This window comes from Varanus komodoensis, unplaced genomic scaffold (genome assembly GCF_004798865.1).
Source record: "Varanus komodoensis strain SLA01 unplaced genomic scaffold, ASM479886v1 scaffold132, whole genome shotgun sequence".
Taxonomy (NCBI): Eukaryota; Metazoa; Chordata; class Lepidosauria; order Squamata; family Varanidae; genus Varanus; species Varanus komodoensis.
In genome coordinates this window covers 427,651-443,335 of record NW_025335381.1, presented here as the reverse complement: position 1 = coordinate 443,335, position 15,685 = coordinate 427,651, and the positions used below count along the sequence as shown (strand labels likewise).

General features: G+C 60.3%; 1 protein-coding gene across 2 annotated transcripts; it reads left to right on the top strand.

Annotated features, from left to right (window-relative positions):
• The first annotated feature begins 2,848 nt into the window (after positions 1 to 2,848).
• On the top strand, positions 2,849 to 11,228 carry HDGF (heparin binding growth factor). 2 transcript variants are annotated; one of them, XM_044422619.1, is made up of 6 exons: positions 2,849 to 2,969; positions 7,494 to 7,570; positions 8,727 to 8,865; positions 9,639 to 9,815; positions 10,200 to 10,471; positions 10,932 to 11,228. In XM_044422619.1, the coding sequence occupies exons 2-6, from the start codon at positions 7,503 to 7,505 to the stop codon at positions 10,936 to 10,938; spliced, it is 663 nt and encodes a 220-aa protein (XP_044278554.1). In that variant the 5' UTR covers positions 2,849 to 2,969; positions 7,494 to 7,502; the 3' UTR covers positions 10,939 to 11,228. The 2 variants fall into 2 exon arrangements, with proteins under 2 accessions (XP_044278554.1, XP_044278555.1); XM_044422620.1 differs by lacking the exon at positions 2,849 to 2,969 and adding an exon at positions 3,198 to 3,218.
• The last annotated feature ends 4,457 nt before the right edge of the window (positions 11,229 to 15,685 follow it).

Genomic DNA, 15,685 nt, shown 5'->3' with positions numbered 1-15,685 from the left:
GAACATGCAACACAAAATAACCACAAGAATACAAGCCAGTAGCCCCCGATTCATTATTTTACACACACAAAAAAAGACCAGCGGGGTGTTTGATGAAACATCCAGGGTGCTCTCATAGAAACTCTTGTGTGATGGTTGCCCCATTTTTATACGCATTACATAAAGAAGCAGTACAGTAAAGAAACCCAAAATTACTGTGGAGCACCTGGTTTTCTTTGCAGATCCTTCAGCTAGACAGTTTGCCCACTTACCTGGGAGGGAACCTCATCGAATGCAAAGCAGATTTGTTTGAGTAGACATCTATAAAATAGGAGTCTTTGTTTTTGGATGGATTTTGGAAATCCCGATTTTACTGGCCTCAGCCAAAAGTAGCCAGCCATGTGCTCCCGACGCCATCGAGCTCACTTCCTTCCCCACCCCCTCAGCATTCGGATGCGACCCGAGGCTCCAGTTTTCCCCACAGGGCCTGTGAGGATAAACACCCCACCTGGCACATCTGAGCAGGTGAGAGCTGCCACAAAGATGGGGAGCGAGCAGATGAGGAAGCCGGGAGCTGCCCTGTCACAGAGGCCCCTGCCAGGCGTGTGAGCGTACAGATAAGCCCTCTGTGCAGTGCTTTTGCTTGATCTGCTGCGACAGAGGTCAGGTTGGTCGATGGAGAGGTTGAGTTTTGCATTGGCACATCCCCTTCAACCGAAATCCCTCTGTGTGTGTGTGTGTGTGTGTGCGCGCGCGCGCGCGCAAGAGTGAGACAGTGGCTGGCACGTGGGGGTGGGGGACTGTTAGCCCTGTGCGTAGGCGCATCTTGGCTACTATGCGGCCTGCCTGGGCCAGTAAAGGTGGGCTTTTTCATTCGCCTTCCTGTTTAGGCGCAGGCCTTGCTGGGGGCCCTGCTTCCCTCCAGGCCGACTCTCGTCTTTCCTCAAAGTACTTTTTCCTGCCTGGAGCTTGCTCAACCTTCTCTCATGAAATAAGTTTCTTTGTCTCTTGGAAGGAAGCCCATGCCTGCTGCCCCCTTCTCCCCTCCAATGCCATTTTTCCTGTGACCTTGACCACCACTGGGTTGAATGGACCTGCCCCACTGCCTGGCACGAGAACAGCCTTCTCACGGCCAAGGCTGCTGCCTGGCCCCAGAGGCTGTCTGCCTGGCCGGCCCAGCCGTTGGTGGGATGGGGAGGAGGGAGGCAGAACAAGAGCCGGCCGGCCGGCCGGCCTCCCTCCAGACAGAGGAAGGGAGCTGGGCAGGCCTTGTGGTTTTGCCACAACATGAAAAGACCTGGCTCTTGGTTACACGGAAGAGGCCCCCTTGTGCCGCAGGGCTGAGATTATTAAGGGTGCGCAGCATCCATCCAGGGATACCAGATGGCCCCTTTATTCCCGGCGGTGTCTCCCGTTTCACCACATCAAAGCTCCCTCGGTGATGCCGCCCCCCCCCCCGCTGGCCCCACAGGCTCACGGAGCTGGCCCAACCTCCCGCCCCGTCCGGTCCCGTCCCTGCCAGGGCCGCAGCCACCTGGCTGCTTCTTGCTTGAGGAACCCCGCTAATCCCCCCCCACCATGCAGCATTGCGCGAGCGCCCCTCTGCTCCCCCTTAAACGTGGCGGCTATCTCAGCCTAACCCTAAACCCTGCAGGAGGGCTCAGACCTGCACCTTTCTTCTTGATGTGTGTGTTGTTGTTACTCTTCCAGAGATTGCCACTGTTGCTATTGCTGTTAGCTTTGTGTGTGTTGCATTGTCTGGTGGTTAAGGGAGTTTCCTAAGTCAGGACTGGACAGGCCTCGCCTGGTGCTACTTCCCACCCAAAAGAGACGGCGGAGCCATCGGGGGCGAGGAGCAGGCGGGGGCGTCTCGATATCGTCGCACCGTTTCTGCCAAAAGACCCAAAGTGCAGGGAGGAAAGATGCCCCCAGAACCATCCTGGCGAAAGAGCAGGGTAGAAATGTAATAAATAAATAGCTACCTTCCACCCAGGGTGTAGGAAAAGATGGTTCCTCTGCCTTCGGTTTTCATTCTCACTGCAAAACGTTGCTCTGTGCAGAAAGAAATTAAAAGACCATTTGGAGCAATTAAAAAGTAGACATAAGAGCTAAAAGTGGCAGGATTTAAGCAGTTTTAAAAGCAGAAACTCAAAAATTCTTAAAAGCTGCAGATACTTGAAGGTTTCCTGGTTATGCCTTAAAGGGTACAGAGAAGGTGGGTGCCACTACCCGGAAGCCCCCCTCTGTGTACTCGCCTTCCCGATTACGGGCGCCACAGGGTGGGAAGGAGGACCTCAAAGGCTGGCTTATAGGAAAGACGATGTTCCCGGAGGTGGTCCAGTCTTTGCAGCTTGTGCACCATTGACTTGCTTATGGGTGGAGGTGAGGCATAAGGGTTTAAGTCCAAACCTTATTCCAGGCTAATTCATCCTGCTTCTTTATATACTTGGTGTATGTATGGCTGCATATATTTTAAAATGCTTCCAAATGGTTGGCCAATTAGTTATATAATCATCAGAATACAATAAAAGTACCTAACCATTGTTGAAACATTTATATAAAGTATTAAAGCATTAAAAACGTTAATTACAAGCCATCTGGGCAGCACATTCACCCGGGAAAGGGTAAAGAGTAAAGAAAACCTTGCTGAATTGCAGTCTAAAGCATGAAACAGTCTTGCTGGTCCAAAACTCGGATTAAACACGCAACCGGTCATATTTAACGTACAGATTCAAGACAATTTATGCTCAGCATCACTTTAAGGGCAGTTTTAGCCCTTGTTATCAAACATGCCACAGAGCTGGCTCCTCCCCGTCCCGATCTCAGAGGAGTGGCGGGGAATCTATTCAGCTTTGCGTATGGAGCTGGGAATGCTGGTCGGCGACCAAGCTTGAATTTACTGCCCCGCTCTGCAGAGTCATCATGGTGACACACTAGTAAAGGAGTGGCTTTCTCTCTTCCTTGTGCAGCCCTGCTTGGTTCCTGGAAGGGTGAGCCTGTTGCGCTGTTGACCTGCAAGGGCAGGGCCCAGAAGAGGGAGGCAGGCACCTGTCCGAGCGCGGCATCCCCAGCCCCCCCCCCTCGCCTGGCTCAGCCTTCCTCCCAGTTCGCCTGGCAAGCAGGGCTGAGCACCGGTCTGCGTTCCTGCCCCTTTGCAAGCACAAACTTCTTGAAACACACCCTTTGCCCAGAGGCAGCCATCTAGGAGTGGCTCTCCCTTCGCCTCGCTCGTGCTCTCGGTGTGTTTGTGCCCGTGTGTATATTGTGTGCATTTGTTTTGGCTTGCTCCTGGCCTCGGCTGAGACACACCAGTGCGGCTCTGCCATGCAGGCTTGTGTCTGGGCGTATGTCGTCCTGGTCTGTCCCACCCGCTCCCTAATGAGCAGGTTTCCACAAGAGAGGTAGCCTCCCGGCCCCACCTGCTCAGAGTCTATTCTGGTGTGCTATTAAGCGAGGAGGAGCGGAGTGAGCGGAGGGCAGTGGGTGCTTGAGGCCTTTCGGGCCGGGCAGCGAGCGAGGGAGCGTGCCTCTCCGTGGCTGCTCCGTGGCATGCCCGTGGAGGGCCAGTGTGGCGGCACGCAGGCACCCTGGCTCTAGGGCCCCCGCTGCTCCCCCAGGTCACAGTGCTGCCGGCCCCCCGCATTGCTGCTCTGTGTGTCTCCAGCCGCCTAGGGAGCACCCCAGGCCGCTCCGTGCCGCACCTGGGCATCGGGTGTGCCGGCAGGTGAGAGGGTGCCCACCAGGTCACTGGGCAAGGCCACCCTCGGGCCGGGGAACTGGCCCATGAGCCGGACTGTCCAGTCTGCCCAGCTCCCCTACAGCAGGCTCCCCTGGCCAAAGACCCAGCGGGACAGCGGGGCTCAGTGGGCGGAACCAGCCGGTATGCCAGTGAGAATGGCATCGGGCCAGCAGCCCCCTGCCCGCCCGCCCGCCTGCCTCCCCCAGCTGCCGACGCGCGCGTGTGCGGGGACAGCGCGCGCCTGGGGAGAGCTGCCCCTTACAGGGGGCTCCTGGCCTGGAGAGGGGGCATGGTGCGGCTGCCCTTGCCGACCGCAGCCCGACGTGCAGGACCCAGCCAGCCCAGCAAGCGCTGCGGCAGAGGGCCCGTCATGCATGTGTTAATGTGGCGACGGGGCCGGTGCCAAGCCGAGCGGGAGCCCGGCTTGGGCACGCTGTGGCTGCCCTCCCTCCGCGAGCCGTCGTTGCCACTGCCACCGGGCCCGCGTGCTCTGGTCCGTGGGGGGGGGGCTTTGGGCAGCCTGCTCCGCTGCCATGGCCCCCTTTGTGCCAGCCTTCCGGGTGACGGAGCAGCTTCTAATGTTTAACGGGCACCTGACCCTTCCCGGCGCTCTTTGTCCCGCTCCGGGCGTGCCAAGCCAGGAGTTGTTTATCCTGGGTGGGGGTGTTTTGCTTCTGCTTCTCTCATGCCCCCGAGGGAAAGAGGGCCGCTTGCCCCCTCCCCCAGCTGCCGCCTTCCCTCCAGATAATCATGTGTTGACATGTGTGGCCGGCCATGTCCCAGGCTCCACGTCTCCGTTCTGAGCTGAGCGTTTGCTTGGCCCTGGCCGCCTGCCTTCCCCTGAAAGGAGATCCGAGTGAGCTCCGTCCTGCGGATGACGAAGCAGAAGCCGCGCCAGCTGGTGGTTGCCCTGAGCCTGAAGGGGCTGCTGGAGGAGCTGGCCCTGGCAGCGTGGGGGGGGGGCGAGGGGGCGGGATCGGGTTTCCCCTCGGAGGGCCACCAGAGCGCTGGGCCTCCGCGGTGCGAGCCCAGGCAGCCGAGCCCCGGTGCTGGCCTCTGCAGTTGCCTTCTGGCCTTGCCAGGTCTGTAGTCGGGGTGCATGACAAGGGCTTTTGGCCGGTCCCCCTGACTGGCCCGTTCTCCTTTCTAAAAGCCGCCTCTGTCAGCAGCCATCCACATGTCCTACAGTTGGCCGGCTAGTGAGCAAGGAAGCCACCACAGACAGCGGTTCCCTAGGTCACTGCTTTGGGGATCTCCCGGAAGCGCAGGAGAGGAGGAGTCTCCCGTGGTGCTGCCAGGGATGGGGTTGGTTCTCCCCCCAGTTTGAGTGTGCATTTCATGCTGACTCTCTTGGTCCCAGTTCTTCCTTGTTGCACCGTTAATGCGCCTGCGCCCAGCTTTGGGAATGTTAGTCAAAAAGCGGTGCGAACGCTTTGCGAGCGAACGAGTGAAGCAAGAGGGCGATTGCAGGTTAGGTCCTGCTGTGCAGGAGGCTCGGAGAGGCGCACACGGCTGCGGGTTCTGGGCAGCACTTCCTGAGATGCTGTGGGTGGGGGCAGCTTCCCAAATGTTCGTTGGCTCTTCCGCCTGGGGGATGGGAGCTCTGAGGCCGCCTTCCAGCCCTCCTCTTTGTGAGGGCGCCTTTGTCCCTTTGTGCTGCAGAGCCCCCCCCACCACACCTCCCTGCCAGGAGAAGCCGCACCTGCTGGCCTTAGCGGCTGTGGGTTTGTGTCTCCAGAGGTACCACCACCACTGGCTGATTGGGGGACTTCTGTGCGGAAGCAGTGAGGGAGATGGGGCGTCCATCTCGGGCGTCTGAGCCAGGTTTCTGGGCTCCATTTGTGGCCAGTGGCTGTGGCTTCTGAGGCCCAAAGTTACACCAGCACTTTCAGTTGCTAGAATGATTCTCCCAGAAGGTTCCCTCCCTGGCTCCTGGTGCTTCTGCTGCACCTGTGCCCCTTCTCCAGCTGCCAAGCATGTAAGAAGAGCCCTGCGCCTGCACCTGGCCAAAGGTGGCCCATTTCGTACCACACGCTGACCAGGTGTCCCAAGGGAAACTCACACGCAGGGCAGAAGGCAAGCGCCGGGGCCAGTGGGGGCCTCACGCCCGTCATGGCCTGGGCGGGGGTTTGGAGAGGGTCCTCACTGGCACCCAGGGGTTCCCTAGCAAACCACATTAGAGGGTTGGGGTCACCCCACTGAACCGAGACCTGCCCCGACCCAGCTGGTTCTCCTGGGCAGTGACAGGCAGAGTGCCAGCAGACTCACGGCCCGGCCAGTCCCCCTTCTCTCCCCACCCAGCCTTGCTAGAGGTTCGTGCACAGCGAGACGATTAGTCAGAATCATCCAGATCACACCAGTTCGGTCCACCCCCAAAGTGGGCTAGTAACACAGTCACAGGCCAGCTGCAGCCACGATCAAGATGCCCCTAAACAGAAGGAAATGTCAGTTGCTCTTTTGAATTCCCGGCGGCTGAAGGCCAGTGGCTTCAGGGCCCATCCCTGCAGACGGGACACGTGGGTTGGCCTTCGAGGTGGGGCAGCGGCATGGGACCTGCCTCCCCTATCCATGTGGCACAGCCCATGAGCATGCGGGGCCGCTCAGCTGCCCCGCGGCACGACTCTGCGTCGCTGTTGGCCCCCCTCCATTTCGCCTCGGAAAGCCCTAGCGGCTGGCACCGCTGCGACACTCGGGTGGCAAAGCACAGGGGCTCCCCTCTTGCCAGTCCTGGTGGCGGGCGGCGCTGCCCCGGGGCCGGGCTGGGAGCAGCCCCACTGCGCCGGCGGCACCAGCCGGCTGCCCTCCCGACCGGTTGCTGGAGGGGGCCGGCGTCCGGCTGCAGGTCTTAGCAGCCCAGGTGCCACACGTGCCCCGCGGAGGGAAGTCGGGAGCCCCCCTGGGGAGGGGGCTGCACAGGCAAGTGCAGAGGGGAGGGGAGGGAGCGGGAAATCCTACTCGAATTCGGGGGGGGCAGCCCCCTGGCTGCGCTGCTCTGCGGGGCTTGCGGACCCCATTGTTCTCCCTCCCCGGCGGCCGGCCAGCCTTTCATTTCCCAGCTGCAACACGTGCCGAGCCAAAAGTGTCTCTGCAGTCTAGACAGGAGCTTACATGTGGCCAGAAGCGCTGCTGGGGCCAAGCCATGCCTCTTGGTGGCTTGTGGGGGAGACGGGGGGGGGGGTGCAAAAGGCCCGGGGGGGGGGGGGGCTGCTGCGCTGGGGAAGCGGCACCCAAGGGTGGGAGCCTGGCCTTGGAAGGGGCCCGGTCAGGTGGGAGAACCGTGGCCGTGTTCCTCAGGCCAAAAGACTCCCTCAAGCCCCCTTTTTGACTCCCCTCTAAGTTGCCCTATTTCGTGGCAGGCAGTTCCATAAATGAACTTCCCTCACCACGGAGAGGCCCTTTCTCTCGCCTGCCCTGCATCTTGGCGCCCGTCCATTGCTTTCTGTGCCGCCCTGTGACCGGCCCCCTCCCTCCCCGGCTACAGCTGGAGGTGCTGGTGGGTCACAGGGTGCTGCAAACATGATTTCACAGCTGAGCGATGGCGGGGCTTGCTTGCGCGTGGCGTAGGCCCAAACGCAGCAGCGGGGCTGGGGCACAGGCTCCCCGCAGCTGAGCTCTTCCTGTGCTGCCACCCCCGGGCAGGGGCGCCCTGGAATCCAGGGAGAGCCATTGTGCCATAAGATTGGGTACGAAAGCCCACAAAGAAATCTTACCAAAAGCAGCCGTAATAAGAACACTCTTCTGGACCAACATGCATTTCCCCTCCACCCCCCCACAGATCGATGAGATGCCCGAATCGGCTGTGAAGTCGGCCTCCAACAAATACCAAGTCTTTTTCTTTGGAACTCATGAAACGTGAGTACATAAAGACGCAAACCAAGCCGTGCAGGATGAGACTGAATACCTCTCCGCCAAGCATTCTCTTGCCCTTGTGGCCAGCCAAGTGCCCCAGGAAGCGGGACGTGAGGGCAGCAGCCCCATCCTTCCCAGGAGCAGGAGAATGCAGGCATGCCACCTCCGATCCCGATCCCATGGAGCCATCCAGACCGCGGCCCTCAGTAGCCTGACTCTCTTCCATGCAGTCGCCTGATCCCATTAGTTTGGATACCCTTTCAAGGCGTCCAGACTAATGGCCATTGCTACCTCTTGTAGTGACAGATTCCATAGTTTTATCCATGCGCTGTATGAAGTCCCCGCTTCCGTCTGTCCCAAACTTCCCACCCATCAGCTCCAAGGGATGGCCTCTTTGAGTTTGCCACACCATGCCTGATTATATACATTTCTGTCCTATCTCCCCTTAAGGGCCTTTTCTGTAAGCACACAGCCCCTTTCCTCGAGGGGAAGCTATCTGCCTCTCGATGATTTTGGCGGCCCTTCTCTGCACCTTTTCCACCTCTGCAAAACCATTTTCAACCCACGGTGATTAGAACCACCCAGAATATTCCTGCTGTGGCCACAACGTGGATTTGTGTGAGGGCAGGGTGAGCCGGGCCGTTTCTTCGCACTTCTCTTCGTAACGAAAACGGGCTGTGAACTTTGCGGGGCTGAACTGTCTCAGCCACAGCCCCAGGATCCCTTTTTCGATTGGTCACAGCCCAGACGGGCAGCCCTGGGTGCCTTGCCCAAGCCAGCATCCTCCTGGGTGCGTGCTGCCCTGGCACTCCCACACTCCAGAGTGTGGAGCTCTTTGTGGTTTCTTGTTGTTGGAACAGCCCTACAAAATCTGGCGCCACCCAGGGCATTTATGAACGAGGAATTTCAAACCTCTCCACACAGGCGGGCTTTCCAGGATGGCTTTTCCGAGACATTTTGGGCTCAGGTCCAATAACTGGATACAGAATGTAGCTGTCGGCCTTGGCCTTCCCCTTGCAGATACACCCATGCAAGTGAGTCGTGGCCCCCTCCGCATCCTGCTCGTCCGTATCTTGAAGGGGAGCCCTGCAACTGCAGCCCTGGCCTAGCCTGCCCTGTTTTGTGACCTGTGCCTTCTCTGTCGTTTTTCTCTGCCCAGGGCCTTCTTGGGCCCCAAAGACCTCTTCCCGTATGAGGAGTGCAAGGCCAAATTTGGCAAGGCCAACAAGCGGAAAGGCTTCAGCGAAGGCCTCTGGGAGATCGAGAACAACCCCACAGTCCGGGCCTCTGGATACCAGGTACGCCTTCTGTGGTTGTGGGGGAGGCTGTGGCAGCTGGGCAGACCAGCCTGACGTGCTGCCCCGGGGGCGGATGGGGCTCCATGCGAGGCAGCACACGCCTTCACTCCCCGGTGCACCAGGGCCCTGCTGGAGTCCTGGCTGCTGAGCCCCAGTGCTCCGCGTAAATACTTCCCCAGTACGGTGCCAGCCATTGTTTTAGCGTGGAGAACCTGCAATCCCCAGCCATTGGCCTCCGGCCTGGGGCTGGCAGGAGCTGCCGTCCAGTGGGCACCCCGCTGGGGAAGGCCGGAGTGTGGGGCCAATGGAAGGAACCACGGGTGCACTTCTCAGCCTCGGGGAGGCTCCAGGGCCCTGCTCATCCTCCAGAGCAGGACTCCCAGCAGAGCCGGGGCCTCTCGCTTGGAATGCCTCCCCTGCACGCTGGAGTGGCACAGACCCTGGCTCAGCGGCATGGTGCAGGGCCTCCCCCGGCTTTCTGGGGGGCCTGGATTGTACAGGAACTCCAGAGGCAGGGGAGGATTCCGCAGCCGTACCAGCCTGTTCCAGCCCAGCCTCTCTGTCCACGGGGCTCCCTTCCTGTTCTCTGGGACACCAAATGAGGGGGTGAAGCTCCGTCACAAGGTGGGAGCCCCCTTTCTTGGGCAGGCAAGTCAGTGCCCGCAGCCCCTTTTGACCCAGTCCTGGGGGGGGCGCACCTGGGCCCGGACCTGCCGAGGCCCCCTGCCTTCCAAGTGCATCCCTCCTCATTTGCCTGCCACTCCTTCGCGCAGCCCACCCAGAAAAAGGGTACCATGGAAGACGCCAAAGCTGGACGGGAACAGGAAGGTGAGAAGAAAGGCAGCCCTGAGGGGAGCAGCGACGAGGAAGGCAACCTGGTGATTGACGAGCAGTCCAAGGAGAAGAACGAGAAGGCCGGAAGCAAGCGGAAAGCCGAGGGTGGCCTGGAGGTAGGAGTGGCGCCCCTGCCCGCCGGGCTCCTCGGCTCGAGGCTGCCTGGGGCAAGCGAGGTTTGCCGGCAGCACAGCCTCCCTGAAGCAGTTCAGAGCTTCATCTTTGGCCTTCGGAGGCAGGAGCCCCTCGCATTTAAACTTGAGAGTTTCTGCGGCGTACCTCAAACCCTGTTCTCTGCACCGATCCTGACTGATGCAGGATTCTCCACCATCAGTGCTCTTTGGTTGCAGAAATCCAGCCGTCCCTGCAAATGGACTTGAGGGAGGTCTGCCCTGCTCCTCTCAGCCTTCCCCTTTAACATGTCCACCTTTCCAAGGCTAAAACGTTTTCAGGCATGCTGGATTGGGAAGCATCCTGACCGTGTCCCTCTCTCCTCGCAGGACTCCTCCCCCAAACGCATCAAGGAGGTGGAGGATCAGGAAGATGCCGGTGAGAAGCCAGGATGCGAAGAGGCCCCCAAGGAGGTGGAGAAGCAGAAGAGCGGCCTCCCGGAGGCGGGGGACAAGGAGAAGAACAGCGGCGGCAGCGGCGGCAACCTCTCTGCCATGCCAGGAGCAGAGGATGAGGGGAAGGAGGTGGCTGCCGTCAAGGAGCAGGAGCAGGAGCAGGATGAAGAGGAGGATGAGGAGGAGAGCAGAGATCACAAGGAGAGGTGATGCACGGGGGCTTGTGCTGTTCTCTGTGGGGGCGGCTGAAGTGCTGGGGAAGACAGCAGGCCGGGCTGGGAAAGGGCTTCCCAGAGAGCTCTGGTGTAGAGACAGCAGAGGGAAGTTCTGCCAAGGCAGGCGATTCGGGAGCCGCAGGGGAGCTGAGCCCCTCGCAGGGTGCGGCGTTCTGGCATCGCTGCCCCCGGGGGAAGGGGAACACCTCTGCCAAAAATGGGATCACTGTGGGTCAGAACCTGTGTTTGGGCAGCTGGGAGATCTGGAAGCCCGTGTGCACATCCGGTCCTGCCCTCCAAGAACGAGCCAGCCTCCTGCGGAACCGAGTCCGCACGATCACGCGCTCCAGGGTGAAGAATGCCTCCTCACTGGGCCCAGCTGCCCAGCGGTGGCTGCCCGCCTGGTCCCTGCCCTGCCACTGATGGCTCGCTCTTTCTGCTTGCTCCCCAGCCTGTAGCTGGCCAACTCTGCCTGCTCTTCTGACCCGATCCTGACCTGCTGGTTTCCCTGGGTGCTAAGAACCAGATTTCATCGTTCTTGGCTTACTGTCTCTGCCACTCGGTGGGGAAGGAGTCGAGATCCAACCTTTCTACAGAAGCAAAAGGAAATTGTCCTGCCCGGCCGACCCACATCTCTCCTGGCCAGCCGTTTGCCGGCTCTGCGCTTTGAGTTAGTAATTTCTAGGGGGTTGGGAGCGCTGATCAGCCACTTTGAAATAAAAGCAGTTGAATGCCTTTTTAAAAAAAAGCTGTTTGCAGTTGCTTCGTGTCACTGTCCGTTGTGTTTTGAAGTCCTGCAGCCTTTTTGAGAGGTTCTCATCCGAATACATTCAGAAAGGGTCATAACCTCATGTAAGGAGTTCCCCAAATCCCCTCTTCAGCGTTCTCCCTTGCCACGTGCTGCCCAGCCCCTCTGCATGGCCCCAGCTGCATCGAAGTGACAACCCACCCCCAAGAAAGAAGAACCTGAGTGGTGGCTTTAGTCTCTCAGTGCTCCCCTCCTTTGTCACAGAATTGCAATATGCTGGATTACCGAGGGGGTATTAAGAAGCTGCTGATACAGGTGTGTGCCTTGGATACACTGGCATCTCTGCTTGCTTTGGCAGTTCTTCCTGTGTGAACTTCACTCTTCCCCGCCAGCAGCCCCCCTGCCTGATGTTTCCACACACAGGCATCTTGAGGGCAGGAGGCCCCAGTTCCTGCTGGGGCCTTGAGGGGGTGCATGTTCCAAAGCCCATCACCTGGAGAGCTTGCTGGTGCAGCAGCTTTTCCGGAGAAAACCCGAGATGGTACTTTCACCTCACAAACAGGCTTGGCAAACGAAAGCTGCGCTCGCTCTGCTGCATATGTTCACAGCACTGGCTGCCCCATTTTCTGCTCATCCACACCAATGCTGGTCTCTGCTGGACACGTGATGCCTGCAGCTCTGCAGGATCCTTGGTGCTGGTGGAGGAGTTGCTCCAAATATCCTCCTGCAGCCTCCCTGGGTCCCACAAGGTTGAGGTCCTCTTTTGGGGCTGCCAGGCCTGACCAGGAGTGGGTCTCGGGGGATGGCCTTTTGGTGTGGCTCGCTGCCTGTCAAGCAACCTTGCCAACCGAACCCTGGCCCTTGGCAAACACAGCTCTTGCCAAGGGCTCTGGTAGGACTCTGCCTGTGGTACTTCTGAGCGCCCCGTGCCACGAACAAACAACACAACCTGCGCGCACACCAAGGAGGAGTTTTGCTGCAAAGATTTCTGGGGATGCCGGGTGCAAGAGGGGATTGTCTCCCTGTACCAGCAGCCGCTCAGCGGGAGCTCCCTCCTGCCATGACCCCATCACCACTCTCTCACTTCTTTGTAAGGTGGTTGGCATGGATTTCGGACCTCTCTGCCCCATGGAAGAACACACATGCGGCTTAGGAAATCGAGTCCTTTCATGAGGCCACAGCTAAGCTGTGCAAAATCGCTGTCCCAGCGCAGTTCCTTTAGATGCCATATCGTGGTCGAGGTGGCCCTCCAGTGGCCCCTGTGGCTGGCTGTGTCCAGAAGCAGTCGCCACACGTGTTTGAGCTGGGCGGTCGGTCCAGGAGCAGCAGCTTGTCCACTTGGAACTGTGCTGGCAGGGCAGATGGGTGCTCAGACACTTCAGACTGCCTTCCACCCAAACTCTGTGTTCAACAGGAGGGGTATTGAAGCTCAGCAGGGCAGGAAATTCCTGCTGCATGATCCAGCCCCCGGTGGGCTTCCCTGGCCACAGTGACATTACTCTCGGCTGCTCCGGGCGTGCTCTCCAGCCATTCTTCGAGCTTCCCACAATGCCCCTGCAGAGCGCTCAGTCACATGGGAAAGCAAATGTCTTTCCAGATCCAACCTTCCACCCCTCCTTGGACAGCTGGGCTAGGAACAGCGGTGGGTGGGCAGCAGTCCGCGGATGCTGCCCTGCATGGGCGCCAGCAGCCTCGCCGAGGGGTCTCCCGCATGCTCTGACCTCACCACCGCCACAGAACCCTGTGCTGCTGGTGCCCTGGAGACTGGCCGGGTGGGCTCTGCCAGAGTTGACTGGCTGGCAGGCCAGTGAAGCTGGCCTCCCTGGCAGCAACAGCACAGGTAGAGCTAGGGATGAGCGGACGGTCGTGTCAGACCCCCGACACTGGGGCAGCACCTGTGGCTGCTCCCTGGAAAAGCTCCCACTTGGTGCTTCCACCTTGACTAGCAGAAGAGTGGCTCCCAGCATCCTGTAACCACAGCCCTCACCTCACTTCACCTCACACGGGAGGCGCAGCCGACTTGCACAGAACTGGAATTGCGGCGAGAACGATCGGCCACAGAGGTCACAGCATCCCTCACACACACCTGGGGGGGCGGTTGAGAGACCTCCTTCGTGCCACTGCACTGAGACCCCACTGCCAAGTCTTGGCCACTTTGTCTCACTGCTGTTTGTGAGGAAAGCACCCTGGGTCGGTTGCACTGAGCAAGGCAGGAACACACCTTATCTGGACCCCGGGGACGCCCGAAGGGCTGTCCAGCAGCCTCTGCGCTCATGCAGAATTCTTCCTCACTCACGGCCGTTCAGAACAGAAAGCCAGAAGTGCCCACAGCTTCCCTTCCCTGCTGCTGATGCCAACATTGTCCACCAGGGGGTGCCATTGCCTATGTTTTGGGGCACAAACCCCCTGCCTGGCCTAGTTCTGGCATGTCGTGGTACCACCAGGAGGGCTTTAGTGGAGCACCTTGCTTCCCTCACTCATATTTTCTGGGGAGTCAGTGATTACTTCATGTTGCTCCTTTCCACAGAGCAGCACCCAGGCAGGGGGCTCCTAGCCCCACCAACCAAGCAGCGATTCTGTCTCCCCACCACCCCCGTGGAAGGAGAAAACAGGGAAGCAGCTGCAAGAAGTTACGGAGGGTGCTGTAAGCAGGTGTTGTCACTGTCCTGACTCACTGCAAGATTCTGGCAACAAGGAAGGCACTGCAGGAAGCACCTGGCCAGTTCCAGTCTTGACAAAGTGCTGTTCCTGGAACAGTGGCTGCGCTGCCCCGCTACGGCCAAGGCCAGGAAGCTTCTTGCAGCCCCCAAATCCCAATACATTTCATGAGCAAGCGCGTTCTGCACTAGATCGCCTTCTGACCTCACTGCTTACCATTCACACAGCAGCCCCTCACTGTAGGCACCGTGGAGTAACTCCGGGTGTATCGGCCCACGCGGACGGGAATCCATGGAGCTAGTGCCAGGTTCTCTTTATCAGTCCTCCGGGTGCCACAGGGTGGGACGGCCTCTGCAATGAAGAGCACCTGGGCCTGAGCACCTGGATCAGGGTTGGACCTCAGACAGCCTCCCTTTTGCTGGCCTCCAGACCCTCTGTTATTTTGAAAGAACGAATAGGAGCACAATTTCCACAGATCTGCATGGCCAAAGACCTTTGCTCCCCAAAGAGGATTCAGGACGGGGCCTTGTCATGTTATACTTGAAGGAGAAGTGCTTTCCTCTTTCATAGACCTTGAAGTGTCTGGCCCACCATGCCGCACTCCTGAACTATGCATCTCCCAGCTGCAACCTGTGGGGGCCGGTGGTGGCACGGGGTTGGGGGGCTTACAAGGGACCCATTCCAGCCATGCAGGAGGAGAAGGGATCAGCAGCTGCTGAAAGTATCAGTCTGATAGAAGCACCACGTCCAGCTACTGGGAGAAGTCACGTGCCCTCCTTGTGTGCTTCTTGTCGGGCACTGGCGGGGAAACGGGCCCCTGCAGTCTGACCCAGGAAGGGGTTAGGATGAGGGTTTCTCCTCTCCATGCCATCCATCACTCGTCCACTAAAATTTCCTGCGCCCAGATCTGGGTTGCTGGAGATGAGAAACGGTCCTGTCCCCACCCTGCACTGTTTCTCCAGCGAGTGGCCCCATCAGGAGGACCAGAGGCGATGCCTGGGCCCAGAGAGGGCTGCAGGGCGGCATAAGGGCAAGGCGCCTGCAGTCCGGGGGGGGCGCGTCATCCTCTAGGCCGCTCCCCACGCGCGGGCGCAGAGCCCAGGGCCCCCTCCGCTGCGCTGGGGCGCCCTGGCCGGGCAACTCAGCCCGGGAGAGGCTGCGCTCCGACCCGGCGCCCGTGCCTGCGCAAGGCGGCTCTCCAGTCCAGCCTTCCCCGAGGCTGCCCAATGGCCGCGCCGCTGCGGCTGGAGCGAGCGGAGGGGAGGGGAGGGGAGGGCCGGGCCAGCCCCCTCCCCGTCCCGTCCCTCCAGAGCCTCCCCCGCGCTATGAATAGCCGTGCAGGACCGCCTGCGCGGGCGCTTCTTCCCTGGTCGGGCTCGGGGGTCGCTGCGCCGCCGCCGCCGGACTCCGCGCACCTCTTCCCCGCCGCGCCGCCGCCGCCGCCATGGAGAGCTTCGTGGGCTCCCGCCCCGCAGCGGGCGAGGAGTCCCTGCAGATGTGGGACCTCAACAAGCGCCTGGAGGCCTACCTGGTCCGCGTGCAGCACCTGGAGGAGGAGAACGAGCTGCTCCGGGCCGAGATCCAGAGCCTGAGCGCCGGCCCCGCGGCGGGCTCGTGGCGCGGGCAGGGCGACGCCGAGCTGGCCGCGCTGCGCGCCGCGCGCGACCAGGCCTTCCGCGAGAAGTGCGCGGCCGAGCTGGCCCGCGACGCGCTGGCGGCGCAGGTGCAGCAGGTGCGCGCCCGGTGCCAGGCGGAGCGCGCCGCGCAGGACGAGGCGGCGGCGCTGCTGGCGCGCGGCA